Source organism: Anopheles arabiensis, chromosome 2 (genome assembly GCF_016920715.1).
Source record: "Anopheles arabiensis isolate DONGOLA chromosome 2, AaraD3, whole genome shotgun sequence".
In the NCBI taxonomy this organism is placed as follows: domain Eukaryota; kingdom Metazoa; phylum Arthropoda; class Insecta; order Diptera; family Culicidae; genus Anopheles; species Anopheles arabiensis.
The window spans coordinates 8,856,688-8,873,205 of record NC_053517.1 but is presented as its reverse complement, the minus strand read 5'-3'; the positions used below and the strand labels follow the sequence as shown (position 1 = coordinate 8,873,205).

At 48.4% G+C, this 16,518-nt stretch overlaps 1 protein-coding gene across 4 annotated transcripts in view; it reads left to right on the top strand.

Moving 5' to 3' along the window:
- Window positions 1–16,518, top strand: part of LOC120898713 — a 97,197-nt gene that overhangs the window by 32,389 nt on the left and 48,290 nt on the right. For all 4 annotated transcript variants that reach the window (XM_040304921.1, XM_040304923.1, XM_040304922.1 and 1 more), the window contains exons 3-6: window positions 4,429–4,610; window positions 4,708–4,930; window positions 5,226–5,597; window positions 5,677–5,897. In XM_040304921.1, coding sequence (XP_040160855.1) covers window positions 4,429–4,610; window positions 4,708–4,930; window positions 5,226–5,597; window positions 5,677–5,897 — 998 coding nt within the window. The remainder of the gene's footprint in view (window positions 1–4,428; window positions 4,611–4,707; window positions 4,931–5,225; window positions 5,598–5,676; window positions 5,898–16,518) is intronic.

Sequence of the window (16,518 nt, the reverse complement as noted above, 5' to 3'; positions counted from 1 at the left end):
CGATCTTACTTAATAGACATTGGCATGCACACAATAAATTGTTATGCTTGCTTCTCTTTTCGTTTTTGCTCCTCCGTTAGATTCTTTAGCGCGTGTCGTCACTCCTCATCCAAGGGGGACATGCTGCCCTTGACAGAGAAAGTCGTTCCCTTAGATCAAATATTTAAACGAGGGATTGAGAAATTTCTCATCCGTCTCGTCCGGACTGGGCACTTCCCTCCCCCCTCCCCTCCCCCGACAGAAAGATCCAAAATATCTCGAAAACAATTTAACCAACGCTGAGCGGGCTGAGCGGGACTGCGGGTAGAAGAGCAGGAGCGGGCGAGCCTGGCGCTTTTGTAAATTACCCTAGCTTTGACCTTTATCGCCTGTAGGTCACACGCATGGTCGTTTCGATTCCCCAAAGCCATTGACCGACCATGCAGCATGTATGGCCGGGCGGACGTAACTATCCTTCTCAGCTACACCATGCCACCATGGCAGCACCGGGATGACACGTGCGGTGTAGTGTTGGGGCTGGGGAAAACTTTATTTTCACACACAGTCCACACCTTCACTCCTGCCTTCAGGTACAGGGTAGGCACGCAGACAGGTGTGGGAGAAATATTTCTCTTGTTTATACCTCAATTAACCGACTAATGAAGGTTCCGCTTCCGGTTCGCCGGTCCTTGTCCCGGGCGTCCCACTTGCCACCAGTAAGCTTTTCCAATGAACCACAATTTAGTGTAAGCACGCATAGCAGAAGGAAGCGATGACAGTTGGGTTGATAGGGAACAGGGAATTAAGATAGCTCAACCAACCAAACGGGCCGGACCGCCCACGGATAAACCGCCCTGGAACCTATGCACATAAAAACTCGTATAGTGGCCACCATTGCCTGAGGTGTGTGCTGACGAGAGGGAGAGAGAGAGAGAGAGTGTGTGTGTTTGCAGGATAAGCCGGAAAGGATGATAGTAAAGTCAGCTCGTGGAGCAGAAAGGGACGAGTTATTTGAAGCTCGCCGAGATGGAGATGGAGAGTTCCTGGAAATATACGAACGATACGAATAGATCTAACACACACGGTACCACACGGTGGGAGTACTGTTGAGCGTGTTGGTAAAAAATTTGCATTCCACTACACGGATCACAAACAGATTTACAAGCTTCCTAGAAATGGGTAAAATATGGAGAAGGTGAAGCAAAAGCACAAGTGCTGAATTATCTCTGGGTCATTTATTCCCTTCAGTTGGAAATTCCCGGAAAATTTCGTCTGAATCATTGAAACTAAAGCTAGATCTAATATCAGATTTTTTCTCTTTTTTTTTGGGGAATTTACAAACATCCCAAAGCATAAATCGACACATCAAAGCGTGAACGGGAGGATTATGTCATGTGGATTGCATACTTTTGGGCGTGCCTACCCTGAAGATGACAGCTTAAAGCGTTGATTTACGTGTGTGCTACTTCAATACGGTTCCAATCACTATTCGATGCTCGTAATTGAATTCGGTTTCGGTAGCAGGAATTCCTCCTCAAAAAAAGGGAACTTCAATCAAACCGGTAAACCTTAAGTGGGCAGGGTAGAAATCGAAATAATCCAAATAGGTTCGTCGGTGAACCGAACGGGGCCGGGCACACACTAGTGATGGGTAAATTCAACAAAAATCCGGAATCGCTTCCAAATGACTCCGCCAAAATTGGAAGCGGTTCCGGAAGGTAGGTGCAAAACTCCGACCTCGGAGTCGTCTGGAGCCGTTCGGAACCGTTCGGAGCCGTCCGGAGCCGTCCGGAGCCGCTAGTCGGCAGCCGGAGCCGTCCGAAGCCGTCGGAGCCGTCCGGAGCCGTCGGAGCCGTTGGAGCCGTTGGAGCCTTTGGGTTTGTCGGAGCCGTCGGAGCCGTCCGGAGCCGTCGGAGCCGCTAGTCGGCAGCCGGAGCCGTCGGAGCCGTCGGAGCCGTCCGGAGCCGTCCTGAGCCGGCGGAGCCGTCGGAGCCGTTGGAGCCGTTGGAGCCGTCCGGAGCCGTCGGAGCCGTCGGAGTAGTTGTATTAGTCGGAAGCATTCTGAAGCGCATTAATTTCCCGAAATTAGTGATAATTTTATTGTAAAAAACAGCTTACGAGTAAAAAAAGGGTCTTCGTCGTTTATTGATATGAAGTTTTTTTGTGTGTTTTTTTTCAAAAATAAAGCCAAAAATAATTGTTTGCTCCGTATATATATATATAGGAAAAAAAATGAATAAAATTAGGAGGTCAAGGAGCAATAGAACTATGACGGGAGGTGGGTTTGATAAAATACGAATCAACGAGGCAGACGAGTGTAATTATGGCAGTTTTGCACGGTTGTTTACATCGACTAACGTGTATGGTTTAGGCCGCACTTGTTTTTTACCGAATAACATGATGGCACATGGACAAGACAAAGAATATAACTATCAATCATCCGTCCATCTTTTATGAAAATAATGATCAATAATAGTTTGAATTCATAGTTTTTCCCTATATATACGGAGCAAACAATTGTTTTTGACTTTATTATTTAAAAAAAATACAAAAAAACTTCAGAGCAATAAATGAAGAAGACTATTTTTTTTACTCGTAAGCTGTTTTTTTAAAATGAAATCATCGCTGATATCGGGAAATTAAAGCGCTTCAGAAGACTTCCGACTATTACAACGACTCCGACGGCTCGAACTGGCTCCGTCGGCTTCGACGGCACCGACGGCCCCAACGTCTCCTACCGTTTCCGTTGGCTCCAACGACTACAACGGCTCCGTCGGCTCCAACGACTACGACGGTTCCGACCGGCTCCGGACGGCTCCGTCGGCTCCGGACGGCTCCAACCGGCTCCGTCGGCTCCAACTGCTACGACGGCTCCGACCGGCTCCAGCTTCCGACTAGCGGCTCCGACGGCTCCAACGGCTCCGACGGCTCCGGACGGCTCCAACGGCTCCAACGATTCCGGACAGCTCCAACGGCTCCAACGGCTCCAACGGCCCCGACGGCTCCGGACGGCTCCGACGGCTCCGACGGCTCCAGCTGCCGACTAGCGGCTCCGGACGGCTCCGGACGGCTCCGACGGCTCCGGACGACTCCGACGGCTCCGGACGGCTCCGACGGCTCCGGACGGCTCCGGACGGCTCCGACGGCTCCGAACGGCTCCGGGCGGCTCCGACGGCTCCGGGCGGAATCGACGATTTGAATTTTTCGGAATCGGAGCCGGAGTAGCAATGCTCGGAAGCGATTCCGAGCCGTGGGTGCGATTCCGGTTACCCATCACTAGCACACACGCTTTCCGATTTCCATCATTTTCCAGGATGTCGCGTCGAAAATGGTGCATAGGTGCGTGACCAATTCTGGGTTCAATGGTCGGGAAAATCTATTTATCGTCCATCATCATCATCATCATTCCACCCGCACTATCAGTGAGGAGGATAATGATTATTATGATGTAATATCCATTTTTGCGGAGTTTTCTTGCTTGGCGTACCACCACCACCACACGTACAGTACCTTTGAATAGCGCTGCTAGGAGATGATAACATGAAAAAATACATCACGCCTAACACGCCATGTTCGCGCCATGCTGTTGATGGTTTGTTTCGGCGACGCTCCAACCACCCGATACGGCCCCCTTCCTTCGAGTGTGGAGTAGAAAGTTGTAATCGATAAAGTTTCAATTTATCGCTCGTGGTCTCTAATCTGTAGCGATTAATTGGCCCATGTTTCGTTACCAGTGCTCCAGTGGATGCCATCGAGCCTGCGGCCCCAAAAACGGGGTGGGCCGATGCGGTCGACTACACGCCGACTAGTAGTCTTAGACGGTCGCAGTGGCAGTTTGCTGGATGAAATTAATTAGCACTTTAGCTAATCACTGACAGAGGCTGTGCCGGCAGGGGGAGATTGCTCCAGCTTGTGGCAGGACCATACCGAGGTAGTGTGTGAGGTATCCCGTTGAAGTTATGGCTAATTGGAGGCTAAAACAATGATCCGTGTCGGGCATACGCTTGCAGCTTATGGTGCGATGCCCCGCCCGAACATAAGGAGAGCTGGACGATGGATGGCAGAATGATGATGTTGAAGGTGCCGGGCAATCGACATGCCCGCACTGGTCACGATTTGTACGCTGGACGGGCCGCTGTCACCGCAAGGCAATGCAGTCCCTGACATGTACGTGATCGATAATTAAAGCTTGCTTTGATGTGCTCGTAAAAGAGCGAAAGCCTAGCAACGGAAGGATTGGCAACGTTTGTGTCCGGTTGTTGGGCAATGCTGCTATGGCTGCTTCGATTAATGGAGAGCGTTAAAGTTAATAGCGATAATTAATAAAGACGATTAGCTCTAGTTGTATATCCCGCTTAAAGCATTCCAAACACACACCTATACAAGCATGTCAGCGTGTGCATTGTAAGAACCAACTAACTAGTGCCTGTCATCCAACTTCACTTGCAGGACCCTTCAAAATGTCGGTGAACCCCTCGGAGGAGCACGTCCAATTTCCGGCGGTCGGACGGCCGAAAAGAAGGCGCGGCTATCCCGTTCCCTCACCTTACCCCTGTTCAACTTCCCCGGTGCAGGTGCATTCAGCAAGGTGCAGCCACCGGACAACCCGATCTGCTTCAAGGCATCGTCCAGTAAGTACATCCCTGGGTGGAGCACTAGCAATCTTGCCCATCGGGCCAGTGCTTGATAGTTTCTTTGTTTTTCGCTTTTTTTCTCTCCCCTTTCTAGACAATTTCCTGTACGAGTCGAAGCTTGCGACCAGCACAACCCCGATAAGCAGTAGCCCGAAGATCCTGTTGACGGCCGACGACAATACGTTCGACTATCGGCGCAAGTCGTCCGGCGGTAGCAGTATCTTCGCGGCCGGAAGCTCCGTAGTCGGACCGGCCGAACCGCACATCTACGAGTTCGACGAGAAGCGCTCGAGCGGAGATGGTTCGGTTGTTATCAGGTACGCCTTCCCCGATGTTGCCGATAAAGGTGACCCCCGTCAAAAGCAGGACAACCGAAGACAACCGGAAATGAGCTACAAAATAGATGTAGATACAATCACCCAAACTCTTGCGCTCCTAACAAGATGTGTTCATAATGCACATATGCTTCACCTCACTTGAGCTTTGCTGCTTATGTCGAGTGGATTGCATAGTGCCAGGCGTAATGAGTGGATAAGCAGAGTACCTTTTTTGTGTTGCATTCATTATCTTCCCCTCGCTCATTGTTGCCATTTAAATTCTGTTCCGTTACAGTATCACCTCCCCCGGGATGTATCCGGCCATACCGACGTCAAAATCGTTCGGCATATCGTCGTTCAACTTTGTCAATTTTAACAATGCCGCCAACAGTGGCGGTAGCACCACGCCTCTGTTTGGCAACAGCCTGGCCAGCACGCTGGCCGCCGGTGGCTGCGGTCCGGGCCAGGGCGGCAAGCGGGGCAGCGATGTTTCCGTCACCGGTAGCGGGGGCAGCGGAAGCGGGGGGTCGGCCCAGATGATTAGCAATAGCACGAACAGTGCCATCTATCGGCTCGCCCGGATCATCAACCAGACAACGAAAACCAGCACTAACTGCCTGCAGCACACGGTCAACGATGATAGCGCGCGTCGTCTGTCGTGGGAACGGTAAGCCAGCACAAACGGGGAGAGTTCGGACAGCCTTAACGTCGTTTACTTGCCTTGCCTTTTTTTTTGTTTTGCACAGGCGGGACAAAACCAACAAGCCAATACCGCGGTCGTCCAGTATCGATTCGATGGTGGACGCCGTCTGGAGCGAATTCCCACCGAGCGTACCGGGCAGTGCGCGGAACTCCGTCTCCACCCAGATACCCTCCAACCTGAACATCTTCCTCGGGTCGAACCGGCGGGAAAGCATGCTCAGCCCATCGTCCAACCGGCGGTCGAAGCAGCAGCGTGGCATTTCCGGTACGTACCCAGCGTTCCAGAGTCCAATGTATATGGGGGAAGGAATATATTCATTCAGCGGGCCGAAAGTCCGCTCGTTCCGAGGCCGAGGCATGCAATCGATCCAGTTGCTGAGCGGTTGACGGGAACGTACATAAAACCCCACAAAAACCGTGCCCGCTCCCTCGGGTCCCGGCTCCCGGTCAGCTTGTTGAAAACATCGAATTTCGCTTTGCGGCCGATGCGGGTGATGCCGCCCTGCCTGCACAGGTCCGTTCGTGACCAGGGAAGAAATATTTTAAACGTGCCGATTGAACGGCTCATCCGTTATTAGATTTTGTGTTTCTAGGGGTGTTGCGTCCACAACAACACGGCCGCATGGGGTGACACGTTTTGTGTGGTCCAGCGATGCGGCGATGTGTCCCGCCGTGAACGAAATGCAATCAATCGTAACCGAGGCTTAAATTCGACCACCCAACATTGATTGGCGGTTTGTACGTGACCGTGAGCGACAAATGGAACCCTATCGCCCTTTTTGGTGACCACCAGTGATAGGTTTCCCCACCAATAAAGTGGTCGGTTTGCATCGTGCCCGCTTACCGCATGCACCCGCCTGCAACCCCCGCCACTCATTAAGAGTGTTGTGTCTAATTTATCCGATGGATGTGTTTGCAAAGCGATTTTAATTGGTCATCACATGGCTAGGCACCATTTGCGATTAGCAGGAGCACCATCAGCCATGGTTCGGAGAGTACAAAGCGTTTTGCACTAACGATGGACACATTTGAACAGCAAATGAAATTGTACACTACTCCAGGAGAGCACTGCCGTCCTGCCCAGGATGATAGTGGGAGGATTGGATTTGCATATTGCACTATTGAGGAATGCTGAAGAAGCTATTCCCCCAGTCGGGTACGTGCTTCATGCTGAAAAGGTCGACCGAAGCCGAGGTAGGAGAACCAACTTGAGCGTCCAGGGATGTTCGTGATGGTTTAGAAACAGCACTCATTAATCGCATCATTACGCCCGAGTGCCATGAGACTTCTCGTACTGTGAAATGGATTGTTTGGCTCGGTGGGAGTCCTGTTTGATCTAAACGAAAGTGCTGTAACAATCGAGGTGCTGCTACAGCAAGACTGGGATGAGGTTTAATTACTTTGATGGAGCTATTAGCAAAGCCTGCGGGGTGGGTTGGGGTGAAGCTGACGATGGTAAAATGGAATGGGTAGCCTTCTTTCGAGTGTTACGAGGGTACCGGTGGTTGTTAGAATTTGTATCAGTTTACTGTTGAAGATGTATAATCATTTGCTGTGGTCTGGAATTTGGTCTCAGTGCTAGTTCTTGCCATATTTTGATTCTCAAACATATAGAATGAGCTCATTGATTGACATAAAAAAATCTATACTTTGTTGAGACATGAGTTTTCAGTGTATTCTTAAATAATAGCAACCATAATTAATAAATAATTAATTGAATTTCAAATTCAAACCTTTCAAACGGTTATTTGAACGATCGTATGCCTTTGAAACACCCTGTACGAATTTGACAGTTCGCCTTTTCGTTTATACCGTTCGCTCGTACTTTAGCCTTAATTTGCTTGCGGTGCTGGTACAAATTTTCACAGATCTGACCGTTTACATTAGCAGGTTGAGTAGCGGCAAAGCACGAAAGCGATTATACAGGTGTCTATACACGATCATGGCTAAAATGAATGCCTTAAAAACTAAGCAATTTATTATGAGTTGAGTGTGAAAAAACACCCTCATGAGATTTATTTAATGAACCAAAAGACACCCAAATAATAAATTAAAAAGAAAATATTATAAAAGCACAATAGAAACGCATGCGCAGTCGTGTACGCTCACCTTAAGCTCAACTGGTTTTTTTTTGGTTTGGAGGGTGATCGTTTGTTTTCATGCCTGAAGAGGTAGCTGCAGACGCGCAATGCTCAAACCCGACCGTACCGCAGCAGGGGTAAGCGCCAGTCGCCAGTCTCACCTCTTGTAACTTCTGTGTAATCACGACGGCGACGGTATTTGTGTGCTTCTCGCCAGCAGTGTGATCGTGAACGTGTAATTGTGTGCTATTCTGCTATCTGGGCAACGTTTTGCGCGCGGATCGGTTACGAGCAAAAGCTTCCAGCTTCTGCAAAGCTCTGCTAACCATCCCCCAGAGGAAAAAGGGCAAAACAACTCAGCAACTCCGATGCTGCCCCTAGCAACCACAGAGGTAGCAACGAAATCATGCAACCTGTGCGAGGGGGTGACAACCTGTGAAACCATTCTTTCGGGGGTTGTTTTTTGCGATCGAGAACAGCTTTACAGCCAGTGTGTGCGTGTGTTTTTGATGTGTGTTTCTCCTTTTTCGTGTTCACCGCCGTATAAATCTTCAAAGTGAAAGTTGCCCGTGAATCCAGCGTCCCCGTGTGTGGTGGGGTTTCTCGCTTGTGTGGGCTCTTTGTGTGTGCTTGGGGCGCCCCAGTACGCGTGTTGCTTACACGTGAGTGTGTGTGTGTGTGTGTGTGTGTGTGTGTTTGTGTGTACCGAAAGGGTGCTCTTGCTCCCCTCCAAATGCCCTTTCGATCGGATCTTCTCGCAAGGATCGATCGGGCAAGAGCGTGTGTTCGCGTGTGTCTTTGAGGATCGCAAAAGTGGGCCAAATCACGACCGATCTCCATCTTTTTGCCAGCACAATGCGCCGTTTAAATTCCTGTGAAGAAAACAACATTTGTGCAAATTAGTACAAATTGCGTTGAAAGCGGCCTGCAAGTGTAGAGGAAAGGTGCAGCGATTTATTTGCAAGTGTCGTCACGTTTGGCTGGCTTTTTGGCCCTGGTGCATCGTTGCAAGGTGTTTCCGCACATTCATCGTGCTTCCCCGTGCATAACTAACCTGCAAAACCCGCGAGGTGGGCAATATTGCACGGGTTTGTGCACTCGAAAATTTTGCGGTTTTTCGTGCTTTGGTGAATGCAAATCTTTCCCGTTTTCGTTCCAACGGAACAGAGGTGCTTGACGTGCCAAGGTGACGTGATCAAATTGAGAGAACCGTTGGAATCGATTTTTGCGTGCATCGTGAAATATGGTTCAATGAACGGCGTTAGATCCGCCGCTAAAGCAAAGTGTGTGCGTGAAAATAAAGGCGAATAACCGCACCGGAACCTGGTTCAACAAGCCACACATCGAGTGCCGAGCTGAACGGAAGCTGACTGAAGCGGATTTTTTTAAAAGAAACTGGCAAAACATATTTAAAACCAGCTGCCGGTCCGAACAAAAACCACGCTGAAACTGCAATAAACTGCTTTTGCTGGAAGGTAATTATTATTTTATTTTCGTTTTTTTTATTTTTTTTTTTTCACTCCAATAGCCGTTCCCGTTATGGGTGTACAGAAACTCATTTGGATGTACAATGTTTGCTAATTATTGCTGGCTAAGTTAGGTTCATTTAATGCTGTTGAGGGATTTTATTTATATTTTATCGTCCTTTGTTTGTCGCACTTTAAAAAAATGTATTCTAGGGTAAATTTAGCATAGCACTACACCTATGCAACTGTTCCCGCTCTGCTCACTGCTTTCCAAATTAGCATTACTAAGCCCGTTTCGATTGATTACCCGGATTAGTCTACTCACTTGCAAATTGGATAATCATTCACCGTTGAGTGACTCTCTCACGGCCATTTCACGACCGATCGGGCCGATAATAATCCAGGCACACAACGACAATCATAACAAATGTCCGTGCCCAGCCTGTCAGTCAACGCGCGCTGCATGCAGCTACATCAAATTGGCAACAAAAGCCAGAGGAGCCTGGTCGGACAGGAAGTGTGTGTGTGGTGTATTGGCAGAGCGTATTGAACAAACACAATATGCGAGCTAATGCAGAGGCAGAGGGCTGCAACCGATAATAACTATTATCACCAGCTTTTGCCCCGCTCCAATAACATGCGATTTGATGTCCCTTTGGTGTAGTAGTGGACGATGCGGAACAGGCTTTGTTATCGGTTTCATTCTTGGATGAAAATTAATCGTTTAATTGAAGGACTTGGCGCGCGAAAGCAGAGATGGTTGACAGTTTTCCACGAATGCATTAACAAACCATTCTGCCGGGGAATGGAGCAATCTAGCCCAAGGTCCCATCTTCGTGTACATCTTCCGTCCAAATCACCCACCCAAAAACGCGTCCCGTCAGAATGGACAGGAAGGTGGCGAGAAAATTGTGCTAATCATTTCCTCCCTTTCGCGTCTAGACCAGCCAGGCAAAGACACCCGGGCGGGGTACAAGGCGCACATCCCTTCCGGTTGCTCAGTTCGAGCTTCGAGCCTTATATTCGCAAAAGGTTTCCTATTTCCAACTTGGCCTTCAGCTTTCGGTACACCGAGTTGCCGTACGTACTGCTTTTGATCACTTTGTGCTATGACCTTTTTATGCCCGTTTGTGCAACCCTTTTTAAGGTGTGTGTGTGTGTTTTTTTTTTTTTTCTCTTTTTTTTTGGGGTTTGTTCTCAACTTCCGGTGTTCTCAACGCACACACGGATCGTAAAACCTTCCGCAACACCTTCCGAATCACGGCCAGAGCGGAAGAGTGCAAGAAACGGTGTATTCTTTTTTGTTACGCAAATCGTCACTTCCTTCTTGTTAGCACCATCAAAGGAAAAAAGGGAAACGGGAGAGAGAGAGAAAAAAGGGAAAGAAAAGGAAGTGTGTGTAATACCGCACGGAGATGGTCCGACGCTGCTGCTGCTGCGTATATTACGACATTGGCGGGGCGCACACGTTGTGACAGCAGCCCTCACGCGATCGGACGCTACCGTAGCGCCAGCGCGTACACGTGGAGTACGCATTTATCGGCGCGACGCGCAAGAACAACGCGCCCCGGTCGTTTCGTCATGATTTTCGCCGAACCCGGGACCGGGTTAAGGTAGAAGGGACACCAGGCAGAAAAGGTTGTGAATAATCAACGGTAAGGTAATTCGCATTTGAACACCCATGGTTGCGCAGTACAGGAAGTGCGTTGGAACACTACAAAAGCAATGGTTTGCGCGTGGTATTAGGGCAATTAACTGACACTGCACACTGACAAAAATAGCGAGATAATTGAATTAATATAATTTCATTTCACACTCAAAAGGTTCATTGTTTTGTGTTACATAAATCGTTTTTCCATCAATCGCCGCTTTTTTTACCGCCACCCACCGGTTTCCACAGTGCCCGGTCGTTTGCCTCTCTATCCACCATCATCTTGATTAGATGGTCAGTTTCGCCAGCTGCTGGCATTGTGTATGAGTCTGTGCAGCACTGCTGCGAGCATATTAGCGTCGACGAATGGTCGGTCGAAAGGCGCATGCAAACGCACAGCACGTGCTGTACGCCTCGGCCCCCCTTAGTAATGCCCTCACAGCGCTCACACGAGCATCGGTGTCGGTATCGGTATCGGACTCAGTTTCCGTCTCTCCATCATGCGGAAGTCGATGCTTTGGCCAACGTGTAGTCGTAGACGTGCGATAAGCGCATGAAATTACCTACAGCTTCCGCCCCCTTTCGCGCCAACACAGGCCCATGCTCTGGCACGGTCTGGTCTGGCCGGTGGTGACGCGACGCGCAAGTCGCAAGCGTCGAGCATTATGGGATTTGATCTGCTGTTCCCTTTTGGCTCACACCTCCCAGTCCCAGTGATGGTGTCATATTTCGTGATAGAGGAAGGAGGTTCCCCTTTCCTTTCGGTGTGCCTCTATCTCTACCCCGAAAACTCATAACACTTCGCCGCGTAAGCTAATGGATACGCTAATGTTGGTTAGGTGGGGAAGTTTACGAATTATTTTACGAATTATCCAGATATGCTGGAGCTGCTGCTGCTGCTGCTGCTGCTGCCGTATGATGAAACCTAAAGAGAGCGTATGTACGTGGAATAGAATAACACTATAGGAAAATAGCTCCAAGTAATGAAGCCACTCATTGACTTCACATTAGAGTGGGTTGAATTTAAATCGTTTTTATCCAAAATGCATGAGAAAACATATCCTCGGTTGTTGATTTAAAGCTCACTGATACGATTTGCCGGAGGAACGTGCGTGGTTGTGTTGGTTTATTGTTATTCTTTTTATTTGAGTTTTAACCTATCCAAAGTAGAACTACGAAATAGAGCCTGTGGCTAAGAGGCGCGATACGTGGCGATACGATAGTTAATGATAGGTTCAAATCTCGTCTGGACCGATGCCCGTTCGGTATCATAATGCGTGGTACATGAGCAGGTATTACGAGACGAAACTGATATTATGTGATTGGGTTAGGCGCTCCATTAAGTTATCCATAACCTCTCAACAACAATGTTATCCACTTTTGTAGCAACGCCATTGCAAGCTTTCCGTAAATATCCACTCTGTGTAATAATAATGGTGCTGAACATTATTTCACGCTAATTATTGTTGTTATCTAAGCTGTATCGAAGATAATGCCCACCCACAGCCATCCATCCATCCAGCTCTGATGTTTTTGTATTGCGATGCTATAACGACACATCGAAAAAGGCAAAAAGGCTACGCCAACATGCAAAATATACGCACACAAGCAGCAACGCAATACCATAACTTGCGATCATAATTAACATCGTGTTTCTTCCTACCATTTCGGACAGGCAAACGGCTCTCCCCGTGGCCGTGCCAAGATGCTGCGAAGAATAATTGGATTCAAGTGTGCAGGAGCAGCTCGTCCGTCCCACTCACGCAACACACGCCGATCGAGGTTCTTACTCGCGCGACTGCTTGCTGGCCAATTGCCAATTGAAACAATTTAGCTACACTCTAGCCCGCTCTCTGCCATTAAATGGCACGAGAAAGGCGGAAGATGGTGGTGGTGGTGGTGGTAGCTGTCCTTTGGTACCAGTCACCAGCGTGTTGCTGAAGATCATCGGGTTCACGCTGTGAATTCCATAACGCAATTATAAAATTTACTGCTTCCGGCACTGGTTCCGGCAAAACTCTGGTCCGGTGCGAGCGAAGGATCTAGTAGCCGGAGATGCGGGCCCCTGGGTAGGAGAAGAGTTGCTGCCATGTTCGCTTTCCTTTTCTTTGGTTTCTAAATTAGATTGAATTAAGAATGATGAGCGAGGACGGCCTGGACCGGACACACGACGGGCGAGAACCACCATACAGACAATAAACGAGTGTGTGTGTGCGCTTGTGCTCGCGCGCCCGTTCGGAGACGTTAGCGAGACCTTCGGCCTGCACTTTCGAGACCAGTTCCACTTGCCGGAGGTATCCTTTTATTTGCCTCCGAGGATGAGACGCTTCAATAGAAGGGAGTTGTAGGGAAGGTTTTCTATTTGCTTTGCTACGTTGTCTGTGTTTGGTCCTAGCCTCCAGTGCGTCATCAGAGAGAGAGAGAGAGAGAGAGAGAGAGAGAGAGAGAGAGAGAGAGAGAGAGAGAGAGAGAGAGAGAGAGAAAGAGAGGTAAGAAAAAATGGAAAAATTGATGGAACCAGATAACGAGAATATTTGTTACTTTTCACAGAAATTCACAGACTCTGGGAAGTCTGGTCCAAGCGAGGTCAACTGCCAGATACGATGAGAAAGGGAAGGGGAAGAACCCGTGAGGCTTTTTAGCAAGGTTGATTTTCCATTACACTTTTTTACAGCCCTAAGCTGGGAAGGGCATCCCTTTGGGAGCAACTAATAAGCGCAGGAGAGTGGTGGGAGCGGCGTTGTGGATGGTTTGGATTGGCCGAAAGTTGATTACGTACCGAAAACAAAACCTTGGACAGAGGCGAGAAGAGTCGTATCGTCTCCGTGATTGATACAGTTTCATGTTTCGATTTCGATTACTTTGGACCCCGAGTCCTGAGAGAAGCCCCAGCATAGAAAAGTCGCACGAAGCGCGCCCGCGCTCGGTCGGTCTCTGGGCGCGAGATTGCACAAAGACCGGTAAATGTTGATTTATGACCCCGGGGTGTATGCATAGCTTTTGCTATTGCTACTGGTAGAGCGCTGTGGTCTTGCGTTTCAGCCGTCTGAAGCGTCTGGAAGCTGCAAACGACGACGACCACCATCGCGGACCATCATAGAGTACGGGGCATGTTGGTGAAAAAACGATGAAAATTCTCCTACCCGGTGATTGATGGGGATTTTATGAATCTGGACTTTTATTGGACTCAATTGAACGAATCTGGCTGGGTGCGCTAGTATGGTTTTGGTCTTTGGTTTGACTTTGAAATTCGTTTGTACGGTGAGCGGTGTTGCACGAACGGCCGGAAAGCCCTGTTGCTTCCGTGCAGCAGCGATAGTACGATGAAATGCGCCTTCTCAGTAGTAGTGGAGTCTCTGTGGAGTCTAGTGCATTGCTTAACAGATGATTAGGCAGCCCCGTTTTACCCTCTCCTTCAGTGCGTTATGGTTCTCTTAATTAATGGTGCAACGATTGTATGCTCTAGTCTGGCCTGCCGTTCTCGGTGAATGATGGCGTTTTAATGAAATGATTGATCTGAATTTTGTTTTGAATGCTGCGTACGATGCGCATCTACTGAGCGAGATGTGCATCAGGTTATTAGTATTCATCATCGTGTTTAAATTAATCGATGTGATTTGTGTCCGCATTTCGATCAATCATTTAGTCCATTGTAGCATGGTGTGAAGCGTAGCAATTATCTGATGCAGCTCCAATAAACATGCCTTCAACGGAGCGAAACCTTCATAAATTCAGCTTGTTAAAATCGGTTTGTCTCACGAGCCGATAAGTTGCCGACTTTACTGCACACTATCATCAGTGCCAATTTATGCCATAGCCATTGGGACGACGACGGTCAGCAGTGGCGACATGAAAACACCGACCAACAGAGCCCACGCGCATATCCTTTTCGCTTGACGCAAACACGCAGCGCCACGTTCGGGGCTATCCTTTGCCGCAGCATTAGTGGTCAATAAAGTGCGCTTCTTAACGATAAACACTTGCTCTCAGTTTGCCGCTCGGTGTCCATTGGCTATCGCTATCCTAACTCTCCATTCCCAATCTGCTGCTGTGTGACCTGGGATGTAACTTTTGTCATGCGAGGGAATTTCCCCCGTACAAAACCAGTCAAAACTCCTTCCGCAGGCTTGCGGTTTGGCTCTGTAGTTTGCTTGACATAAACAATCGAACATGGCAAAGTTTGACTTGAGCCCGCACACACACACACATAGAACACTGGCGAACTCCAGGCACAAACTGTGTGTGTGTGTCCCTCGTTCGTCGGAAGGAACGGATCGATTGTGCCTTAATTAGAGAGCAAAGTTTATTTCCGACCATTCCGGGGGTCTGGGTCTGGGTCCGGTGCTGGAGAACGCCAACGCCGGATGCAACTTTTGAGATGCGCTCGTGCTGCATGAACAATCACTCGAGTTCCCTGTGGCGGTGCAGCTCTCTCGGTACGAGGTGCACGGAAAGGGAGCGGAAAAGCAGGGGAGGAACGAGAAAAGCGTGAAACAAATAATTAGACTCGAAAGCTCATGCTCATGAAAAGTGGGTTCACAATTAGTGTGATTAAATTAGTTGGACGGAAAAGGGAAGCAACACAAGGCAAAATATTGAATAATTGCAAAAGGATTTTACTTGCACAACATAAAAATAAATAATAAAAAAATGAAACATCTTTCAACGACCAGGTCATAACAAAATTAATTGAATTTTAGAGAAAAAAAAGTAATTTCGCTCTTAAAAGCGAAAACAAATTGCGATTGCTTGATTTGCATACATTCAGGAGTAATGGTACTCCGTAAAGTATGCAATACGCAGAGCAATTGTGGGTAACGAAGCCGTTTTGAACGCTTCGGGAGGCTTCTTTCGCGAATTACGAGTGAAATAAATACGCCCGATGATCTCTGCTTAACAAAATCTGTGCTACAATAATCGTACTGTAATGAAAAAATCCAGCAACTTGCACATATCAATTTAGTGTTAACACATTACAACCTCAAAAAACGCATTAAACCAACTTATTGCCGAAAGTCGATGAAAAAAAACAACTAATCCTGGAAAGCTGTCCGGGGATTCCTCGTGCTTCAGTGAAATCGCGATATTTCGCTTTCGATGCCATCGATCTCTTGCCCGTGCTTACCCGAAGCTTTCGCAATAGAAATGTGCTATCGTTGCGACTTTCCATTTTTCACGCCGATCACATGCCGCGTAACAAAGTCGTCGTCTGTGCGGCGGGTATTGGCGGTTGTAAATTTTCCCAAAAAGCTAGAGAAATGCCGATAAATTTTCCCCAAATAATACTCCCGCACCGCGTGTGGTAAAAATGCCGTAAACCGATAACGCACATCCTAGCTCTCTCTCTCTCCCAGTAGTCCGTTGGACGTGCCTCACAATTCGCAAATCGACACTCCTATTTACTGTTTGTGTCTGTCTGTTCGAGGTTTTTTTTATTTGGCTTTCCATCAGCTTGCATTGAGCTGTCGATAATGTTAATGCCGCCTAGTGGTAACGAAAGCAAAACTGAACGCGTTTCCCCCACGGCACAGAATTGGTGGTAGATGGCGCACCGAAAAATGGTGTGTGATGAAAATGAATCAACAATTTTCACGAGGCCGCAAATTGCTCGTACTGGTGCAATTTTCAAGCAACCAGCACCACGTGCTGACGCGCTACAGCGCAAGCAACAGCACTGCCTCGGGGCGC